Source organism: Dermacentor silvarum, chromosome 3 (assembly GCF_013339745.2).
Source record: "Dermacentor silvarum isolate Dsil-2018 chromosome 3, BIME_Dsil_1.4, whole genome shotgun sequence".
NCBI classification, from domain to species: domain Eukaryota; kingdom Metazoa; phylum Arthropoda; class Arachnida; order Ixodida; family Ixodidae; genus Dermacentor; species Dermacentor silvarum.
Window position 1 is genome coordinate 91,805,408 of NC_051156.1, and position 23,236 is coordinate 91,828,643.

Genomic DNA, 23,236 nt, shown 5'->3' on the forward strand with positions numbered 1-23,236 from the left:
AAAATTTCCTACTTAGTTGCGAAGCCTGATTGTTGAAAATGCAATGCTGGTAAGCCAAGTTCGAACCTTCCTGCGAAAGAGACTTGAAACGGAGGAAAAGCAGGGAGTTTAATTAGAAGGAGGTCCGGTATGCTGCCTTGTGCGTGGAGAAGGGAAAGCATGGCTGAGGTTTAACTCTTGTAAACCTAGTCATCACAAGCAAAAGGACAGTTTGGCTTGGTTTTCCAAAGACTATGCACACATTATTTCCTCAATGCACGCTTCCACGCTTCCACGCTTGGTAAGCTTCTCTATAACGTGCTAATCTGGCCTCCCTTTGCTCCCGTGTTTCAGCAGCGAACTTAGCCTTTGCTTGAGATTTCGCAGTTTGGCGACTGGATGATTGTATTCAGCATGTCGCTTGAGCTGAAGCGCACGCACCGACGGCCCAGCCGGGGCGCCATCCATGGCGAGACTGAGCCACCAAGCGCCGGCGAAGCAGCCGTTAAACCCTCACATAGTCACAAGGTACCGCACCGGCGAGGCTCCGAGCGAGCGCAGCTGCGACGCCTCTCCGCTGCGGACCACGTGGCGCGACGTTACACCTACCACACTTAGGCTCCGGCGGCTCAAGGTCATTGCGACGCGATGAATGATCTTGCGAAACATGGCGCAGTAGAGTTTTCGCTCTAAAAGGGATTTAAAAAGACAGGAAGGGAGAAAGATGAACTGCGAAACGGAAATCGGTGCGCAAAACTCTCGGGTGACACACATCACTAGAGTAGGATCTTTAGGCATTAAAAAGCGCGTTTTTAGGCGCCAAAAATAGGCAGGCAAAACAACGTTTTAGGCCTCCTACATCGTAAACATAGACACAATGAATTTTTACATAAATGCATATAATTTGAAGCGATGACGTGCGCGACCTGTATCTACGACAGGAAAACAAGAAATGTTATTGTTTATGATGGCACAAATGCGCCAGCAGTTGAACATAGCCGTGAAATTGTCGCATAAGACCGCTGGACAAATGACGAGCAATTGGCTTAATTCAACAAGCATACTGGTCATATTCATGTTCAATGGCCACTGTACTCGAGCGTCTGATATAGTGAAACAGGCATGAAAAAGAATACTTGAAATCAGGAACTACTGGTTAAACAAGCGCTACTTTATGTCTGCCTTACGCAAATAAATTAAGATACACAAAACACAGACAAATAATAAATGCAAGAGAGACTACGATTTATTAAGAAATTAACATGTTCTTGCATTAGGACTCTTAGGTACAACTCTGGCAATGTTCTCATATACAATGACATTATCCGAATTGTACAGGCAACAGATCCCAACACTGCCAAATACACTTGCGCCCATTTGAAGTGCACATGTTTGAAGAAATCTGTTCGGAGAGCACGCGGAACGCAGAATCACTGTGAAGATTGTGGAAACAATAGCAAACTACCACCATCTCCAGATCTTTACATTCGAAATTGTGCCTCTTGTCACTTGGCATCTTGTACGCTGAGAAGGAACGCTCGATGGCGGTGAACACCTTACAAAGTAAATTACAAACAAAAAAAAGCTGCATGCTCATCATTTTTTTTTTTCTTCGTTTGCTCTTCACTCTCAAGCCTTCCCCTGACGACCCTCCGCGGTTTCGCATTCGCCAACCGCTCGCGCCAAGTGAGCGCGGCGGCGTATACTGGCCGGCGCGTCCCATTTCACTGCTGCTAGCGATTGTTTTCCGGGAATTGGTTGAACTACAGGACTAGGTCGAACCCCACATAGTTCCGAACATTGTTTCCCGGTTAAATGAATAACGATCTCTAACTGCACTCGAAAGCGAAACTTGAGTCTAAATTGTGTTCATATAGGCGCCGATATTTACAATAGGCATTTATAGTCATTTATAGGCATTTAGGCACAAACGCCAAAATAGGCATTTATAGGCACTTTAAAAACATTATAAAGGCCACCCTTAACCTTTAATTCATGCTCATATATCAAAATGGGGTGATAGGAGAGCAAGGAACAAAAAAGGCATTTGCCTAAAATCCGGTCTCTACACATCCCTATCTCAGTCTAGATCAGTCGCAGGGCCGCACACTGCAGCATGAAAACTAGTGCTCTGGCAGCCTTTTGCACGCGAGTACGTTCGTTTTGGTCTCACAGTGGCCGACTGCTCGGTTTCTCAAGCGCAGTGCTCAGCAACTGCCTCTCCCGGTACTATAACTTGGGCAGAGACACAATATATGCGCAGAGAAGATGCTTGGTCGCACACGCCTTTAGGTATTCTCTCAATGGTCAGTGGAATGTTCAATTTAGCTAGACATTTTAGCAGACGAAACCCCAAGTTGCCTTCCCTGCGAAAAAAACAAAACAAAATTCCGTCGAAATGTTCACAATACTTGTACCAAAATCCTTCCCCTCCTTTCGTGCTGGGTAACTAACATAGTGAGGTCAAGCTAACCTAGTGACCGTACCCCCTCCCTCCCCGCGTCCTTGTATCTGTCTCGCTGACAATAAATCATGAAATAATCAACCGTCATGTTTTTGCTAGGTATGATTGTTTGTCGTGGTCAGCTTAATAATATTGTGACGAAGGTAAACTGTGGGGAAAATTATATTTAAAAAATATATATACACGGAGAAGCATCAGCCAAAAAGGGTTGAATAACAACAAGCACGAACGTGCTTTTTCGATCGTCATCCTCGTCGTCTTGCTGAGCGCCTTCTTCTCAATGCAGCAATGGCCTGTAACATATGACCCCGGTGGTCGGAGCGCCGTCTCGGCGCTTACACAAGGGAGGGGTTGTAGGCTGGAACGTATGGCTTGAGACGGGACACACCCGCAGCGTCGTTGGAGAGAGTGAAAAAAATTCATAAGGGAAGGGCACTGAAGATGACGAGCCGCCATCAAACTGGGTGATCTCGTATGTGACCTCGGTGAGCTGGCGTAAAACCTTGTAGGGCCGGAATAGCGGTAAAGAAGTTTCGAAGACCGGCCGACGTGCCGGCAAGGCGTCCAAAGAAGGACCAACGAGCCTGGGTTGAAAGGAGCGGTTATGTGGTGGCTAGCGTGGCGGGCCTTTTGAGTCAGCTGCGAGGCAGACATATGGTCCAGTGCGATGTGACGAGCACGAGCAGCAGCGTCGCGGGCCTATTCTGTAGAAGTGTGCATAGGTGTGGAAGTAGTTGTTGAAATGGCAACGTGGGGTGGCGGCCAAAGAAAAAATAAAATAGGGAAAGGCTGGCGGTGTCTTGGCTGAGCGATTTGTATGCGAATGTCACATAAGGCGAAAGTTTGTTACAACCAAGGTGATCTGCTGAAACATACATGGATAGCATCATGACGAGCATGCGATTGAGGCGTTCTGTATGTTCATTTGTCTGCGGGTGGTAGGCCGTGGTTCGCTTGTGACGTGTGGAACACGAGCGAAGAATATCGTAGCCAACTCGTGAAAGAACAGACTGATCGCAATATGTCAGCAGCTGCCGTGGTGGATTACGTCGTGAAGCAGGAAGTCTGCACCAAAGGGGCGCAACTGGTCAGCAGTGGCCGTGTGATGGCGTATCGTGTCACGTAGTAGTAGCTACGGTGATGGGCTTGTTCCCGAAGCAGACGTTGCAAATGGTCTAACGAGATCAAGGCGGATGCTGTAGAACGGACTAGTTGCAATATTGCAGACCTGCAATATTGCAACAATATTGCAATATTGCAGACCTGGTTTTTCAACCATGAGGCTGATTTCACCGATTGGACGAACTTCAAGCAGCAGCTACGGCAAGTTTTCGGCACGCCGGCGGTTCTCTCCGCCCTTGCGAAGAAAACTCTGGATTCTCGCAAACAACACTCCGGCGAGTCCTACACATCGTACATCGAGGATGTGCTTGCACTCTGTCGCCGTGTCAATGTTGCCATGGCTGAGTCAGACAGGATACGCCACGTTCTTAAAGGTATTGGGACTGTGGCCTTCAACGCGCTCGCCGTCAAGAACCCGGCTACCGTCGCTGACATCGTCTTGACGCGCCAGCGCCTCGACGAGCTCGAGTCCGTACGCTTGCAGCCGGACTTCAGCGAACACCGTTCTGCGGCAGACCCCGACTTGCGCATGATGATCCGGGCGATCATACGCGAAGAACTTCAATGACTTGGCTTGTCATCTTCGTTTATGATTCCTGCTCAGCCTTCTGGTGCAGCATTGCGCGACATCATCAGAGAGGAACTTGCGTCAATGACCTGCTCTGCGAATGTGGACCCTCCGGCCCCTCGCACCGTACCAACATACGCGCAGGTTGCTGCCGCGCGTCCGACTAGTGTACGTCCCACGTTGCCTCTACCCACATACACGCAGGTTGGTGTCGCTCCTCCGGCCAATGTCTCCTCAATACCAATTGAGCCGTCATCGCCCCATCTGACCGCACTATCCCACAGCGCACCGAGCGCTCCTTACTACCCGCCTTGGCGACCGTCTCGTCCTACCTGTTATTACTGTGGTTATCGCGGCCATATATCACGTTTTTGCCGCAAGCGCCAACAAGATGAGCGTCGCGGGTACGACCTGTGTGAACGCGATGCGTATTCTGGTGGGGCCTCTTACCAAAGCCGTCGTTACGCTTCCCCTCCGCGCCGTTCCCCATCTCCGCCCGCAAAGACCGAGACGCCGAATGGTTACCATACCACCAGACGCCGATCACCTTCGCCCTTCCGCCGCTCCTCGTCACCGCTTCGGCCTGCCTCTTTCACCTCTGACCGCCGCCCGGAAAACTAAGTAATGCAGTTTTCGGAGGAAAAACTGCATTCACCGACAGGACTACAATTCCTCCAGCGCGCCCTTGTAATATGATGTCCGTGTTTGTTGAAGGTGTGCACGTTGAAGCTTTGGTGGACACCGGTGCGACTTTATCTGTTATGCATTCCGATTTGTGTAGGCGTCTCAGGAAAGTTAAGACGCCTTATGATGGACCCGTGCTTGTTGCAGCTCAAGGGAAAACAATCCGCCCTTCCGCGTTTTGTACAGTGCGTGTATACATCGATGGCATCGTCCACTACATACAATTTGCTGTGCTGTCGCCCTGCTCCCACCAGCTCATTCTAGGATGAGATTTCCTTGCCTCTGCTTCTGCTGCTATATGTTGTGCGCAAGGTGTCGTACATATGACCGACACCGACTATTCGCTCGGCGATGAACCGCACCAGCCACTACGTCTACTCGCAGCAAAAGATACCGAGCTACCTCCAGGCTGTCAGCAAATTCTGACCATCACGTCCGACGCCATCGACCATGGCGATGTGTTAACGTTACCTTGTGCGCGTTGGCTCACAAAAGGGATAGCCATTGTTTCAGGCCTAGTTAGGTTCGATAATGGATCTGCGCATCTCGAAGCAAGGAACACAACACCTGAGAAAATTCTACTTCCTGAAGGCACCACTTTGGCTTGCGTCGCTGATTCCGAGCCTCTCTCTGTCGTTCCCCTCAAGGCTGCTCCCTCTGAAATCCCTCCTGCAATATTGCAATATTGTTGCAAATAGTCGCAAAACAAATTCTTCCGCAAGGTATTGGTGTCTGGTAGGTGGCCGTTAACTTCGAGGTACTGGGTAATGCGGTCGTGCACCATATGTTCGAAGAGCTTTCCCAAGCACGAGGTGAGGGAGATCGGGCGTAGGTTCTCCAAGCTGAGAGGCTTGTTGGGCTTGGGTATCATAGTGATCTCCGAGTGCTTCCACACAGCAGGCAGTTCTCCTTTCTCCCAGCACTCGTTGTAGTACTGGAGGAGAGCCGCAGTGGCCTGCTGCGGTAGGTTGCGTAAATGCTTGTTTGCAATCCGGTCTTTGCCGGGGCTGGTATTTCTAGTCAGCTTGGATAGGGCTACGTGGAGTTCTGCCTGCGTGAAGGGTCGGTCGAGTTCTAGATTCGGTTTTCCAGCGTATACGTTGCTGCTAGTTGACGCGCGAGAAGGTGCATCTCCGCAGAGCTTCTTTTGTACTTCTCGGAGGAGGTGTTCCTCTGACCCGTCGTGGTTGTGGATAAGTCTGTGGAGATGTTGCTTCTGTTCCGCTTTGGTAGGTTCCGTGGCTAGGAGTGCGCGTAGGAGGTGCCATGTCCTTTTGGTGCTCAGAGTCCTTTGTAGCTTGTCACAGAAAGCGTGCCAGTTCTGCCTGGCGATTTGGTCCGCATATTCTTGAGCCTGCTTGGTAAGGAGAGCGACGCGTGTCTTTAGCTTTCTGTTGAGCTTTTGTCGCTTCCATCTCTTGAGGAGGGCACTTCTGGCTTCCCAGAGGTGGAGAAGGTGCGCGTCAACCGCGGGCGTATCGGCATCAAGTTGTATGACCTTGGTGTGGCGTTCTGCTATATCTAGCACATTTTTGAGCCACTCGTCAATGTCGGTTATAGTTGCTCCGGAATCTAGGTTGTCCCTAAAGGATTTGCATTTAGTTAGTCGTGCAATTCCGGTCTTGGTCGGTCTACGGGTGTGTGCTACATCTAATTGGAGGATATGGTGATCGCTCCCTAGGGTTTCCGGAAGCCGACTCCACTCTGCCCAGGGGACGTCCGCCGTAAAAGTAAGATCGGGGTTTGTGTCCCTGGAGACGCTGTTTCCAATTCTCGTGGTCTGGAGAGGATCATTCCAGAGGGTGAGTCTGTGTTGTTGGGCGGCATCGTGCACTCTAGCACCCTTCCTCGTGGTGGTATGATAGCCCCATGCCATGTGCGAGGCGTTGAAGTCCCCCACTATTACGACTTGGTGGACATGCGTGGACTTCTTGATTTTTCGTAAAAAATGATCGAAGTCCGGTAACTGGTCCCGAGGGGGGCTGTACACGCTGGCCACGAATAGGCTTTTCTGCGTCTTTCGTTCCGGTAAAACCTCGATTAGGGTGTGTTCTGTCTGGGTGTTCTCTATGTCGTGTTCTTGCGCCGTGAGAGTTTTCTTGACCAGTATGGCAGTGCGTTGGGTGTGTGCATAAGTGGTGTATCCTTGCAGTCGGACATTCTGCGTGTTGGTTTCCTGTAGTGCTATGACGTCGGGTTGATTCAGCTTGATGAATTCTTGCAGGCTTGCGTGTCGAGGGCGGTACGAGCGACAGTTCCATTGCCATATGCGTATAGTTGAATGCTGGTTCTTCGCCTTGTGGTTAGTGGTCGCCATCGTCGATGGATTCGAATTCGCGTCAGCGATCGCGAGTGGGCGAGATGGAGCGAGAGTCGCTGTGGCTGTTCGCCCGCGCTTTCTTCCGAGTCGTGTGGCGCGAATTGTCGAGTTGTGCATTGGTGACGTAGTTTTTCTTTACATGCGCGATAAAATTGTTGAGCTGTGGCGCGATCCCATCGATCTTGGCGTTTAGCGTGGCGATCTTGTTTTCGAAGGTTGCGGCTGTTTTTTCGACTGCTGATTGGACGATTTTTTCCATCGTGGCGTGAATGTTGGTCATAAAGGCTTCTTGAAATATCAGGCACCTTGCATCTACTATGGCTTCGACATCCGCCTTGGTCAGCGTCGTTCACGACTGTCTGTTAATGTTTTCGAGCTCCTGGCATTTTTGATGCAGCTTGTCTGTGAGTTCTTGCTGTTCCTTGCATTTTTGGAGCAGTTTGTCGGTGTGCTCTTGCTGTCTCTGTTGACTGCGGAGTAGTTTGTATATGAGGTTTTGCTGGCTTTGCAATTGGCTGTGCTGATTCTGCAGTTTGCTCTGCTGGTTCTGCTGTTTGTTTTCGAGGACCCGTATGGCTGTGGCTTCGGTCGACGAGAAGTCCAAGCTGCTCGTACCACTCGAGGCGCTCGAGCCACTTGCCACATCGGCGTAGCTCGCGTGCTTGACCGAGTGGGAGCGCGAGCGAGAACGAGAGCGGGAGCGCGAGGCATTTCGCAGTATTGACTTGGACCTGCTGCGCCTTGGGGAGCTGCCCGCACTGATACTGCTCGAGCTGGTGGCCGCGGTGCTCAGCTCCGGGAACTCTTCACTGCTGAAGCTCCAGCGGTTGTCTCTTTCTTGGAGCCTGTTGAGGCGCTGTTGCCGTATATTGTAGGGTGGTGGGCTTGGCTTCAGTCTCTTCTTGCACTCTGTACTTGCAGTTTCGTGCCCTTCTCCGCAGAGCTTGCAGGTTGGTTTGCAATCATGATTTTGTGGTTGTCCGGTCTTGCCGCATTTGTAGCAGAAATCCGGGACCGGTCTCGGACAGACGTCTTGACGGTGTCCCGTTGTGCCACAGGTGCGGCAGTACTGCACTGACTTTCGATATGGTCTGCAGCGGAAATCAACGCTCTGGAAGATGATGTAGTAGGGAACGTGCGGTCCTTCGAAGAATACGACTGCCGCGGTCGACTGACCCAGCATTCTGGCGTGAAGAACGGTGTATCTTGCCGGTGCTCGGATTCCTGCCATGAGTTCTGCGGTGCTCGTTCCGGGTATGAGGCCTTTGATGACGCCTCTGGAGACGTCATCAGGGGTTCGTATGTTGCCTTTGACGTTGTGATAAGTGCCTCCAAGCTGTATTTTGTTGATGCTGACCAGCATCTTGGCATCTTCCTTGTCGGCCGTGCTTGCGATGATTAAATTTTCGATTCTCTGTACTTGCACGCGTACTTTGTCATTGAAGTCTTGCTGCGATAGTCCACTCGCTCGGCCGATGGCGTGCATAACTGCAACGGTGTTCCATTTGGCGAGGTCGAGACCTGCTTGCGGGCGGTAGACGATCTTAAAGTCGTCTAGTGGCAGGGGTGGCATCCTTGGTCTGCGTTGTTGCTGTGGCGGTGCTGGATTGGACGTCTGCTGATTAGTTGGTTTTGTTGCCGGCGTCTTTACATTCGTGGTGGCCTTCTTGCCCTTTTTGCTCCTCGTGAGCCAGGCGCTTTCCGCTTCGATTGTTCTGCCGCTTTCTGCATCATAGTTCCACATATCTTCCCCGGTGTTTTCTTCCCTCCGGTCCGTTTGCATTGCATTTGTTTCCTCTTCTTTCTGGTTCTCTGACATTTCGCTTGCTGCAGCAGCCTCTCGGCTCATCGTAGTGTCCGTTTGCATTGCATTTGCTTACTCTTCTTTCTGCGCCTTTAACATTTCACTTGCTGCAGCTGCCTCTCGGCTCATCGTAGGGGCTCTTCGCCGCGGCGTGGGCGAGCGCTCGTGCGCTCGTGCTCACGTGGCGTGCGCCACGACGGCGTTTTCTCCGATGGGATTGCGGCAGCTGCTTTGGCGTTAGGCTTAACCGGGTGGGTGTGCGGTCGACTTGATATCTTGAAATAAGGTGCACTTACCCGAAATAGGCTATTGTCCGGCGATTTCTCTCGTCTTGGCGGTTGCACCGGTGCAAAACTTAGATTCGTCACTGGCCTTGTTCCGGGTTGAGAAGCACGAAAAGCGGGAGCCCATGTGAGACACGTCTGTTCTCCTCGGCCCCCTGGCGGCGAGTCCCCTACCACCTACCACCACCTACCAGACACCATGTTCGGCTTCAGGCAGCACCTTTCAACGCAGGACGTACTCTTACAACTGAAAGAAGGCCTCCTCGATCGCCTTAACAATCGAAGCAAGTACTGCATACTGGCAGTAGACGTCAAGGGAGCCTTTGATAACGTCAGTCACGACGCGATCCTCCACAACCTCGAAGGCACCGGCTGCAGCACTAGGACGTACGCGTACGTCAGAAACTTTCTGACAGACCGCACGGCAACCGTCGGGATCTGTAACATCCGCAGCGAAAGCTTCCAACTTCCAAACAGAGGCACCCCGCAAGGGTCGGTCATCTCACCGCTACTCTTCAACGTGGCTATGATCAAGTTACCCAAACTCCTCGAGACCATACCAGATCTGCATCACGCGATGTACGCTGATGACATCACGCTCTGGACCAGAGCTGAGAACATTGGAAGGCAAGAAACCGCCCTACAAGAAGCCGTAAACACCATCGAAAGCTATCTCCAAAACTGTGGCCTCCGCTGCGCCCCCGAGAAATCTGAGCATCTCGTCCTAAAAGCAAGAACGAGAGGCAGGCCACCCAGCTACGAAGAGCCCGACCCCTGCGTCACCCTCAATGGGACGCCAATCCCGAAAGTCGATACGCTACGAATACTGGGACTCCTTATTCTTAAGGACGGATCCGGAGCGGCCAGCCTACCAAGACTACAACGCACCCTTTCGCAGCTCACGCACCTCGTCAAGAGGATCTCAATCCAAAGAAGCGGCCTCAAGGAGCAAGACACGCTCAGAATATTACAAGCACTGCTCACCAGCCGCATCACATACGGTATGCCGTACCTGGCTTTAAAGAACGCAGAGATCGAAAAGATCAACATCATGATAAGGAAGGCAATCAAAGTCGCCCTGGGACTCCCCCCCATGGCTTCTACTACACGTCGTCTTAAGATGGGCGTCCACAACACGTGGCAAGAGCTCGCTGAAGTGCACAAGAACAGCCAACTGGAACGACTCAAGCTTACACCCACCGGGAGATCAGTACTCCGACGCCTGAACTACAGTGAGACGTACGTCGCAGACACGGACAAGAAAGAACGAATTCCATCGGACGTTCGAGAGTCCCTCTGCATTGCACCCATCCCGCGCAACATGCATCCCATATACCACAAGAGTAGAAGGCAAGCTAGAGCCAACGCCATCAAACGAAGATTCAAGCAAGACCCAGACGCCCGCTACACCGACGCGGCCAAGTATCCGCATCGAAATGCATACGCTCTCAGCGTCGTAGACTCCCGAGGCCGCGAGTTAGCATCGGCAACCGTCAAGGCACGCAACCCGGAAACGGCGGAAGAAGCGGCAATCGCTCTCGCCACCACCACATGCACAGACGCAGCAGTCATTTTCACCGACTCTCAGGCCGCCTGTAGAAATTTCTCGAGGGGCCGCATCTCGGCTGATGCACTCAAGGTACTACAACGACGTAGCACTCCGCTCCCGTACACCTGCGTAACGTGGGTACCCGGACACGAGGGGCTAGAGGGGAACGAAGCGGCCCACACCGCTGCCCGCGAGCACGTCAGCCGGGCTCCCCTCGCCCCATACGCCCTCCGACCCGCGGTAGAAGAGGTGGAAGCCGTACCCAACAACTATACGGCGATATTGCAACACTACAGGCTCGAGCGCCGCGTGTACCCTCCACCGCACCCAAACCTCGGCAAAGAAGAAAGCGTGGTCCTCAGACGCCTACAAAGTAACACCTACACTCACGGCACTATAATGCACCGCCTCTACCCGACACTCCACAGCTACCTCTGCCCACTCTGCAACGTTCCCGACACCCTGGCACACTTGCTCTTGGAATGCCCGTGGCATGAAGACAGCGAAATGCAGCCGGAAATGGACGCTAACCGAGCACCACAAGCAAACGAAGACCACCTGTTTGAAACGTGGGAGGCCAAGCTCGCCCTCGGGGTCCTGGAAGACCAACGACAACTCGTCGCCAGGGCCAAGAGGGCAGCCGAAGCCAGAGGGTTCCTGGACTAAGGAACCTTCCCACCTCAGGGTGATACCGAGCCTCGCTCGGGACACTGTTTCAATAATAAACGTTTCTCTCTCTCTCTCTCTTTCCGCAAGGTATTTGCTTTGCCAACGTTGATTGCCTCGGCGACCATCAAGTGGCAACTTTACCAACTGATGGTTCTTCCGAGCTCGGCGTGTCCCTCGCGCCAACGTCTGGCGCCGATCCCAACATAAAGAAAATGGTTGCGGCGGACCTGTCCTCTACACAGGCTGAAGACCTTTGCAAAGTGTTATCGGCCTACCGAGATATTTTCGATTTCGACGATCGCCCTTTGGGCCAGACGCTCGCGGTCAATCATCGGATTCCTACTGACGATGCTACGCCTATTCACCGACGACCATATCGCGTTTCTGCGTCGGAACACCGAGTAATTCAAACTGAAGTGACCAAAATGCTAGATAAAGACATCATTCAGCCTTCTTCGAGTCCCTGGGCGTCCCCTGTGGTGTTGGTTAAGAAGAAGGATGGCACGTGGCGCTTCTGTGTAGACTACCGACATTTGAACAAAATTACAAAGAAAGACGTCTACCCGCTCCCACGTATCGACGACGCCCTTGACTGCCTTCACGGTTCCAGCTATTTCTCTTCTATTGATCTTCGCTCTGGATACTGGCACATTGCTGTTGACGATATGAACAGAGAAAAAACCGCTTTCATAACACCTGATGGCCTATACCAATTTAAAGTAATGCCGTTTGGGTTATGCAATGCCCCTGCCACCTTTGAGCGTATGATGGACTCCTTACTCCAAGGTTTTAAATGGTCCACGTGTCTCTGTTACCTCGACGACGTCATCGTCTTCTCGCCAACGTTCGACTCTCACCTTGAGCGTCTAACAGCTATACTTGATGTATTTCGAAAGGCGAAGCTGCAACTCAACTCGTCCAAATGTCGTTTTGGCCGCCGAAAAATTACTGTTCTGGGACATCTCGTCGACGCTTCCGGAGTGCAGCCTGATCCCGACAAAACTCGCGCCGTCCGAGACTTTCCGGTTCCGAAGACATCCGCAGACGTTCGCAGTTTTGTTGGGCTATGCTCGTACTTTCGTCGTTTTGTTCAAGATTTCGCGGCAATTGCTAGACCCCTCACTAATCTTCTGAAGAAAGGAGCACAATTTTCGTGGGGTACTTCAGAAGCCACCGCCTTCTATCGTCTCGTCACTCTTCTCACCTCACCACCCATTCTCGCCCACTTCGACCCTGATGCCCCTACAGAATTGCGTACAGATGTCAGTGGTCATGGTGTAGGTGCCGTCTTAGCCCAGTGCCAGCGTGGCCAGGATCGCGTTATTGCTTACGCAAGCCGCCTCCTATCACCATCGGAGCGCAACTATTCCATTACGGAAAGGGAATGCCTTGCTGTTGTTTGGGCAGTTGCGAAGTTCCGTCCTTACCTTTACGGTCGTCGTTTCTCCGTAGTCACTGACCATCATGCCCTCTGCTGGCTCTCATCGCTAAAAGATCCTACAGGCCGGCTTGGTCGATGGGCTTTGAGGCTACTAGAATTTTCATATTCCGTGATCTACAAGTCTGGCCGCCTGCACCAAGACGCTGACAGCTTGTCGCGTTACCCTGTTGACGACTCTGACACGTCCAATACTGACAATGCTGCTTGCGTTTTCTCAGTATCCCAGCTCCTTCATTTCGCCGACGAGCAACGTCGTGATGTCTACATCAGAGCACTCATCGACCGTTTGGAACACTCTCCGGCCGATGCTACTCTACGCCTCTTCGTCCTCCGCGACGATACTCTGTACCGTCGTAACCTTCATCCGGACGGCTCTGAGTTCCTACTTGTAGTACCTAAACACCTCCGCTCAACCGTTCTAGAAGAGCTTCACGACGCACCAACGGCAGGACACCTCGGCGTATCTCGAACCTATGACCGAGTACGTCGCCACTTTTTCTGGCCGGGCCTTGCCCGTTCCGTACAGCGTTACGTCGCCGCTTGTGAACCTTGCCAACGACGCAAGAAGCCTTCCCAGCTCCCCGCTGGTTACCTGCAGCCGCTCGACATCCCGGCCGAGCCCTTCCATCGTGTTGGCTTAGACCTTCTCGGCCCCTTTCCGGAATCTACATCAGGAAACAAGTGGGTTGCCGTCGCTATGGACTATGCGACCCGCTACGCCGTAACACGCGCTCTTCCGACCAGTTGCCCTACTGACGTCGCGGACTTCCTCCTCCACGATATCATTTTGATGCATGGTGCTCCGCGTCAAATGCTCACCGACCGTGGTCGTACGTTCTTGTCCAAAGTCATTGACGACATCATGCGTGCCTGCTCAATACAGCATAAAATTACCACCTCCTACCACCCACAAACCAACGGCCTCACTGAGCGTCTGAACCGCACGCTTACAGACATGCTATCGAAGTACGTTTCAACCGACCACCGTGACTGGGACCTGGCTCTACCTTACATTACCTTTGCGTACAACTCTTCCCGTCTCGAAACTGCTGGCTTTCCCCCGTTTTACCTCTTGTATGGCCGAGAACCGACGCTACCACTAGACACTGTGCTTCCTTCCACCACATCTTCCACTAGCGATTATGCCCGTGATGCAATCGCCCGTGCTGACCATGCTCGCCAACTTGCGCGTGCTCGTCTGCAAGTGTCTCAAGAAAAACAAAAACAACGCTACGACCTCCGTCACCGTGATGTGCATTTTGCGCCCGGCACCCTCGTGCAACGTTACCAGACCAGGTTCAGTTTACAAACTGCGCCGCGTTGCGCGGAACCGCCACCGATTCCGCTTCGACTGGCGCTGCAGTCGCATCGGGATCGTGCGCTAAGCAGTAGTCCTCCGTGTAGTCTCCGTTGGAACTGCGTGTGGCCGTTAACCTACCGCATTATTTCTTCTGTTGCCATGTGTTCGGAACTTTTCCGGTGCTTCGTAGCTGATGTGTTTACGTGATGTGACTGCTAATTCGATGAAGTGTTGTGTGTGCATCTAAGCTGACCAAGTCATGCCGACGTGTTGTGTGCCCGGTTGTACGAGCGGGTACCGGAACGACACAAGCGGGTCGGTTCGCCATTTCTTTGCCGCTCCTAGCGACGAGAAACTACGCCTAGCGTGGAACAGGGCCATACCCCGCGCCGACAAGGACCTCACAACCAAGTCCAGAGTATGCTCTTTGCATTTTCACGACCAGGACATTCTCAAAACGTATGTGCACGTGATCAACGGAGAAACTGTCGAAATCGCGAGGGGTAAGTGGAGTCTCGTCGACGGTGCGCTGCCGAAAATCTTCCCTAACTTGCCCTCGTATTTATCAAAGCCAGCGGAGAAAAGACGAAAACGAAAGCGAGAAAGCAATGGGGCCACTAACCTTGAAACAGAGTCACTGCAATCCGAACAAGCTTCTTGCAGCACCATTCCTGCTGATGCCGTGGAAGACGAAATGCCCGAGCCGTCCGCGCCATCGTTTAGCGAAATAGAATGTGTAGAGTTGCCACCATCTTGGCAGAGAATCACCGTGGAGAACAGCAGCGGTAAATTTGCAGCATTTCTCACATTGAAGTTCGAACGTAAGGCGCTGCAAATTGAGAAATGCGTTGTTGTGGGCAGTGACAGAGTGGCAACCGCAAGTGGAAGAGGCCGCGAGGCGAAGGCTTTCGTGAGCGTGAACATTGGGACTATGCATGACCTCAGTGACCTCTTGAGCAATGTGCACAAGTTTCATGCATGCTCCGGATACGATGTACAAGGCAACAGCTGCATGTCACTCAGATGCCAGGCACTTTCCAAGCAGCCAATGTGCTCATTCTGCCGTACTGAAAAAAACAGGCTTTTGAAAAGATCTTCTCAAAAGCAAAAAAGGCACGCCTGGCGACAAAAAAAAAGTGAAGAATCTGCAAAAGAAAGCCATCAGGGCCGCAGCTTCAAGAGTGTCATTCATGAAGAATATGGCACAACTAAAAGAGCAGCTGACAAGTGAAAAGTCTGCATCAATTAGAAAACATTTAATGTCGCTTCCACCTCTTCAACAGCTGGCATTCAAGACGTCCTTGAAACAAATGGAAGCAAAGGGTCCACAGGGAGTACGCTACAGTAGGAGCTGGGTACTGAACTGCCTTCTTCTTCACATTTCAAGCCCGAAAGCCTACAATTTGACCCGGAAGATGAACTTGCTTCCCCTACCAACCTGCAGCCGACTTAACCAGGTACTTTCAGGTGTACCGTGCGAGTACGGTTACAACCATGTAGTCCTGAAAGCGCTCGAGGCATTTTTTGCGGACAAGCGTGATGTTGAAAAGTATGGCACACTCGTGCTTGATGAAATCAAACTCAGAGAGGGAGGGAGTCTAGTTCAATAAGTCCACATACAAATTTGACGGCTTCGTGGAGTTGGAAAGCACAGGAGAGCAAAGCAAGGCTATCTTGGCTGACCACGCCCTTGTAATTATGTTTATCCCTCTATTTCATACTTGGGTTCAGCCCATCGCAAGCTTCGCAACTAGAGGTGCAGCTCCTGGTGCTGCGTTGGCCAAGATTGTTGTCGAGTCAGTCCTGCAGCTTGAGCGCCATGGTGCATCAGTTCTGGCTGTTGTGAGTGACGGTGCGGGAAACAACCGATCAATGTGGTCGCATCTTGGAATATCGGGAAAGTTACATCAGCCTGTGAACAAGATTCCGCATCCTACACTTGAGCATGGACGCTTTCTTCATTTCCTTTGCGATGTGCCCCACATCATAAAGTGTGTGAGAAACCATCTCCTGACGCACACATATGCAAAGGTAATTGAAACAAGATTGCAATAATAGTTGCTGATTGAATAATTTGGAAATAGCATGTGTAAAACTTAGTTTTGTCTTTTATCCCATTGCTTTTTCTACCAGGCTGGTACCAACTGCATCAATTTTAAGCACTACGAGCGCCTGTACGATGCTGAGAAGGACAGCCATCTCAAGATCGTTCCGAAATTGACCTCCTCCCACGTCAAGCCAAGCAAGCTGGAGAAAATGAGCGTTAGACTCGCAGCACAGGTAAGGTACGTTACCAATGTCATTCCTCTAGCTTGCATATTCTGCGGCGTTTTCTTTTTTGGTATTATAAATGCAAATATTTGACTTCTTAAAATCTTTCTTCCAGTTGCTCAGCAGGAGTGTTGCCATTGGGCTCAAGTTTTACAGGGAGCAGCGTGCACCAGGCTTCGAGGACAGTGAAGGAACGGAAAATTTCACCATGCAGGTGAATGACCTGTTCGATGTTCTCAACGCCAAACTCCCTGCTGCTGGCATCCATAAGACCTCTCCGAAAATCCAGGTAACGGGCGTTCTTATGCTTGTAGTTTGTTGTGTTATATTGTGAGCCAAATATATTCATGGAGGCAATTGTTTCCCATGCTGCAGGTGATAAAAGACTTCCTCATCATGCTGAACACGACCGAAAAGAACAGCATTGAGAGAAACACAAAGCTCTTTGCATCTCAGCTGACGACGGAATCCCTCCGAGCGACATTGATGTCGGTGCTGGATATAATCACCCTCCTGCATGACAAGGACGTAAGATACGTGCTTGACTGCAAAACTCAACCAGGACCCATTGGAAGTAGGTATTTAATATGTTAATTTGGATGTAGTTATGGCTGCCTTGTTTTGCAATTTACATTTACAAATGTTTCCTTTTCTCTTCCCAGCGCTTTTTTGGAGTCGTGAGGTCGTTTGGCGGTGATGAAGATCACCCTACGATAGGACACTTCGGCCAAATATTCAGGCTTTTGAGCCTCTACACTCCCTTGAAGATGGCGACGAAAGGAAATTGTGCTGGCGATGCAGATCCCGTTCTTGTCAGCGTGGAGGAGAGCCTAAGCTCGAAGAGGCTTGAAGTTCTTCAGCAAAAAAAGGAACGAGAGGACAAGCTTGGACAGCTCATCCACACAATTGCGTTAGAGAAGTTGCCAGAAGGGAACCCAAACCAGCACAGCTATGGCCGACCCACTGCAACTGATGCTGCCCCGTACTACCTTGCAGGATACGTAGTAAAGAAAGCAGGAAAGTTTTCCAGCTGCCATGAGTGTAAGGCCACTCTTCTTGCCACGGATGGTGTACCACCTGCAGCCATTTTCACCGAGATGCGCTCCTTTGTCCCGGGTGCCCTCCAGCTGCCATCGAAAGCCCTGACAGCACTGCTTACGCGCATTGAGAAAGCTATAGCTGTAAGAACCAAGTCCAACGTGGTGTTTGGAGACTTGTTTCGGTGCACTGTCGAAGACTTGACAAAAGGCGGCAGCCTTGTAGAGAGAGGTTGGGTGTTCTAGTCATTCTGAGGAGCTCTCTGCACGTATTTTAAAGTTTTATTTAGTAACTCGCATGCATTTCTATGCAAAGATTGTACGGCAACACAAAGACACAAGTGTGCAAGTTAAGGTTGCCAGAAAGCGTGCAAAGCTCTTGTAAGTACCGGACAAAGCAATGCTATCTGGGGTTTTACGTGCCAACACCACGATATGATTATGAGGCCCGCCGCAGTGGAGGGCTCCGGAAATTTTGACCATCTGGTGTTCTTTAACGTGCGTTGACATCGCACAGTACACAGACGGCCACGGCGAGAATCGAACCCGCGACCTTCAGGTTAGCAGCCGAGCACCGTAACCGCTATACCACTGAGGTGGACATATGTACCGGCCAGTACTTGAGGTTTGTGGAGTGTGAACTTAAGTTTACAGAAAAGTGGGAGGACAACCAGTGTATTTATCCTTTATTTTGTAGCAGTAGTAGTAGACAGAAGTGAATACACCTGAATAAACTGATGAATGAAAGCCCTGTTGCTTTGTTACTTTCAAATCCATGCTGAATCGCTAGTGAGGGCAGTGGGCCCGATGTGCCCGCCGATTTAGCATGAAGCAGCATTTACATTGAAAGTGGGGTGCTCACGAGCACGGAAGCCACGGCCGTTAGTTGCGACGCGCGTGTGTTTCTGCGCGAGTCATTTGTATCGGGGCGTAGCCAGGGGGGGGGGGGGGGGTTCAAGCCCTCCCCCGAAAATTTTCAATTTTGCTTGCGTATATATACACGCACACATACAAACGCACGCATGAACATACATGCAGATTGTTGAACACCCCCCCCCCCCCTGAAAAAAAGTTTCTAGCTACGCCCCAGGTTTGTATAAAAACACAAATGCAAAATGTTTTGTTCAAATGACGCTCGTTATAACCTTAGGCGAATTGCAAAAAAGCAGGGCATGCGGGAGAGTAGCGAACAACGTTACTAAAATGTAGCGAAACCGCGCACGCATTGCGAAACGCCTGATGTTCCGGGCGCTGTGGACTCGAGACTGTAAAGCATGTCGCGCTCACATGTTTTGAAGCAAGCACAGAAGAAGCGCCAGTGGCTGAGATATGTTGCAGCGATGCATTTGAAGTTTTCCACGCGGTTAAACGTAAATAAACGCGCACGTTGGGCGCCCGAGCACAGCCTTGCGAGCGGCGAGGGTGGATCTCGATGGAACGCTCCCGCCACCTGTGGGCCAAACTGAAAACGGAGACACAAGCGAAGCACGGCGCCGGCGGAGAGTTTGTAAACTGAACCTAGTCTAGCACGGCCGGACTCGACTCCACCCATAGAGTTTCTAAATAAAAAACCTAGAGGGAAAAGTGGCGCTAGTGTCTACGGGGGTTCTCCTGAACGTCGCCTCAACCTACATGGGAATGATGGGAAGTACAGGCTTCGGATTGACTTCTGTCTTGAAACTGGTGGCGTTTGCATGCGGCGCAGTAAACGAAGCTGTATTAAAACATTTTCGTGCAAAAATTAATTTTATTTATGTTGTGTTTTATATAATGCATAATACATTGAATAAAGTTTGTATGACTTTGAGATTGAAGCATGGTTTACCACCAGGGTATGCATTGTTCTGCCTGATTTAGCGCCATTGAATAATTATTTATTTACTTTCACAACAGCAATAACAACCGTGCATGTGCTTATATAAAAATACTCATCAAATATTTATGGAAATAAAAATTTTGTATTATGAGAAAAGAGTTGCGCCTTTGAGAGAAATGTTACAAGTGTCGTCTGCTACGACGCCTGGTCGCTGCGAACGCGGGGAAAGTGAACTTTTCTCGCAGACAGTACGCACTTGCGAACTCTCTCGCTCTTTCGAAAGGCTGCATCGGCTGTCACGATTGATGAACGCCTTCGAGTACTTTTAAACACATCTGCTGCAGTGCTATCTTAGACGCTTGTGGCCTCTTACGAGCATGCTTTACTATATTTTATGTTGACGTACCGCTTCTTCTGAAGTGCGCGCCAGCAACTGTTACGTCGTGGCTTTGCGCTTACCCGTTTTGCGACAGCAGACTACAGCCAGGAAACAGCAACCTTTCTTACCACAAGTAAGTTTGTGTTCTCAAATGTCCTGAAACAACCATTTCAATGAACAAATGCAATGAAGCCCTCAATCAAATTTGATTGTCAAGCCAGTAGAAGAGCAACTATGTAGCAAACAAAATGCTTTATGCAAGCAGTCAGCAGTCTTTCCATTGCACTCTGCATCATGAGCAAAAAAATATTACTGGCAGCTTAATTAAACACCCAGCATATGTCTGCAGCTACACTTCACAGGTTTAAGGCTAGCAGCATGTACAAGAAGCCAAAGTGCTGTAGGAAAGCAGAAAGTTGCATCTACGTACTGACCACACAAAAAAAACGACTGAACGAAAGTTGTTAGGTGCAATGGTAAGAGTCAGGAAGAGAGCAGTGTGGATCAGAGAGAAAATGGGGAAAGCCGATATTCCGTTTCATATTAAGAGAGAGAAAAAAAGGAACTGGGGCAGGCAATGTTATGCATAGGGCATATAACTGTTGGACTATTACAGTTACCGAATGGGGTGCCAAGTGAAGGGAAGCGCAGTCGAGGTCGGCAGAAATTTTGGCGAGGTGATGAAATTGGAAAATTTGTGTGTGCAAGTTGGAATCGGCTAGTGCAAGACTGGGGTAATTGGAAATCTCTAGGAGAGGCCCTCGTCCTGTACTGTACATATAAATAGACTGGTGATGATGATGATGACTGACCACTTTCTGCACTTTTTGTGTTCAATAAACAGGTTTCCAATTGGCAATCCCATCCTCCTGCAAAAATGGCTTCAAGCCATGGGTCTGAGAGGCTTTGCTCCAACCAGACGTCATGCTCTGTGCTCTGCCCACTTCGAGCAATCTAACTTTTGCGGTGGTCTACAACGACGCCGACTGCGTGAAGGGGCAGTGCCGACTTTGTTTCAACCAAGCAGTGACAACACAAGGGTAGAAGTATGTTTGTTTATTTCATTTCAACTTTCAATTTATTTTCACTGCATACCAGGGAAGAGAAAGGTGTAGCAGATCCCAAAACGTCAGTCTCTCTCAGGTCCTAAAGAAACATGGAAAGAAATTCACAAAGATTGTTAGCAGCTGCGAAGAGCAAAACTGACATTAAAGAGCAAAATTTATGAATATATGTTGCACAATATAAATGTTCTAGCAAAACATGGCAAACCCCTCCAGTTCACAGTAACGATGATTTCACATTATGTTTTTGTCTCGAACTCACTATGTTCATGCGAATGAACTTATCAGGGAAGAAACTGTCTAATGGGATCAAGAATACTGAAGAGTACTGACACAATTTTTGTCCCCTTTTCTTTCTTTGTATGTCTATTCCAATCTAATAACCAAGGTATAAAGCTTCAACCCCTCAGGCACACAAGCAAAAATTATAGGTTCCTTTGACTTGAACACTTGCAAACACATGCCAAATTACATGTGTCTTCATACCACTGGTAACTTCACAGGAACAGCATGTGTGACCTTGTGGGATGTCAAGCTAGTGATGCTTGTGCCAATCACCAGATGAAGCATACACTGAGGCCACATTGTCAAATTACCCCATCCTAGCCATATCACATGAACCATATTCATGTTCTGAAGAAAGTGAGGGGGATGCTTTAGGTTGCAAGAGAAGTGATGGCAAAGAACAGTATAATTCAGCCTCACTGCATACATGCTGCCCCACAGGACGAGAAGGCTGGGCTAACTTCAAAGGGCAGAGATCCTGTCATTCCTGTGATGTCACTGTTGGTGGACACTGCGCTTAGGATGTTTTAAAACATTCGTATAAAAGGCAGATATGAATCATTCTTGTGCACAGTATGAGTTGAAGTTTCGTATCATGATTACTGGGTCAAATGGCATCTGATTTTCAAAAAACTTAATTTTATAACATAACCCTAGGTGAAAACTAAATTTAGCTAAGAACTATTTATAGTTGGGGAATTCAAATTCAAGGGCGGTTAAGAAAAGGCCTCTGGTTAATATATACAACCTGGGGCCGTATTCTGAAACGTTCCACTTCGGCGGTAGTTCGCCTTTCTCCCTCAGGCGCGCACTGATTGGCTGGTTGAGCAAAATTGAATGAGGTCGAGCTATATAGTATGCAACTGCAAACACCAACATAGCCGATTGTATGGCCGATTTTATATGTGCTGCAATCAGAATTCTACACAGCACAGATAAACAAAATTATAATTAAATCAAAATTGCAATTGCCTACAGCGACCAATTACTGTCCTACCAAAACATTAAGTAATTACAGAAACTAATACATCTTACTTTACCAATATTTTCCTCGAAAAATACACTAAATAGAACAAGCTGGCCTTGCTGTTTTAGTACGTCCACTGAAACCCTTCACACACGGATGAACTTTAGTAACACAATATTTTATATTGTTATACTATGCTACACTATTGTTATATGCTTTTTAAAATTGTCTTTTGTCTTCTACCCTCGATTTCTTGTGAAGGCATCAGCAGCAACACTTGAAGCTCACTCGATGTGTTCACCGGAAGGATGGGCAGCGTTGTAATCAACCAACACGTTGTGCACAAGATTTTGGTTGCTCAATGCTGTGTTGCTCGCATCTAGGTCTTCTATGAAGTGCACACTATGACATACTAGTTGCCGGGCCTCAAATGAGGAAGCGCATGAAAACACGGACACGAGAAGAAACGAAGACGAAGACAAGCGCTAACTTTCAACAACAAAATTTATTTCGTCTGTCTTACTGTGTTTTGCAAGCAAACCAAAAAACTGTGCTTGATTGTCCTATTTTCCTTTTGCTACGATTCCTTCAACTGTCAATCTTATGTAAACCCTGGCAACATTACAAAAATGAATGACTACAGCGACACATATACACACTGCATTTATGTTAATACTAATCTCTAAACTAAAAAGTATAAGGAGTCAATTTCATGCGGACATTCACCAAGTTAAATTGCAAGGAGCAATGACAGCACGACACCACCACACACTTCCAGGTTTTGCAATGCACCAATTTTATGAGCAAGGAATTGGTCAACCTCATTACTATAGTGTTTTTCTTTCTTCATCTGAGCTACAGTATTTGAAACGCACCATTTTCTTTTTCAGTTATCACATGCAACATTCTTCCGTCAGTCAAGTGGCGCTGCGTTAGTAAACTAGACAGGAAAGTAAGAGCAATCGCAAGCTGAAATATAAATGAAAGCCGCAAGCTTTCATATTATTATGAATGTTGTGCGCCGGAAACGTATGCTGCATACCCCCATAATCTAACGAACGTAGCTGGTACGTTTCTATGGGCTCGTGTAAAAGCGAGCGTACTTGACACACTACAACGGAACCACAACCGATCAGACATCCCACACGTAAGCCATCACTAGATGCAGTATCGCGACGCGTTACAATGATCGCATACGCCGGCCCGATCAGTCATCCCAGGAATTTTAATGAA

The 23,236-nt window shown here is 49.6% G+C and overlaps 1 protein-coding gene and 1 long non-coding RNA gene across 2 annotated transcripts; both read left to right on the forward strand.

The window, feature by feature from the left end:
* Positions 1-17,007: 17,007 nt before the first annotated feature.
* Positions 17,008-17,738, forward strand: LOC125944292 (uncharacterized). Its single transcript, XM_049664642.1, has 2 exons — positions 17,008-17,029; positions 17,118-17,738. The coding sequence occupies exon 2, from the start codon at positions 17,223-17,225 to the stop codon at positions 17,736-17,738; it is 516 nt and encodes a 171-aa protein (XP_049520599.1). The 5' UTR covers positions 17,008-17,029; positions 17,118-17,222.
* A 1,860-nt stretch (positions 17,739-19,598) lies between these two features.
* On the forward strand, positions 19,599-22,717 carry LOC125943879 (uncharacterized). Its single transcript, XR_007465959.1, has 3 exons — positions 19,599-19,820; positions 20,532-20,733; positions 22,265-22,717. It is a non-coding gene; the product is annotated as an uncharacterized LOC125943879 (long non-coding RNA).
* Positions 22,718-23,236: the final 519 nt, after the last annotated feature.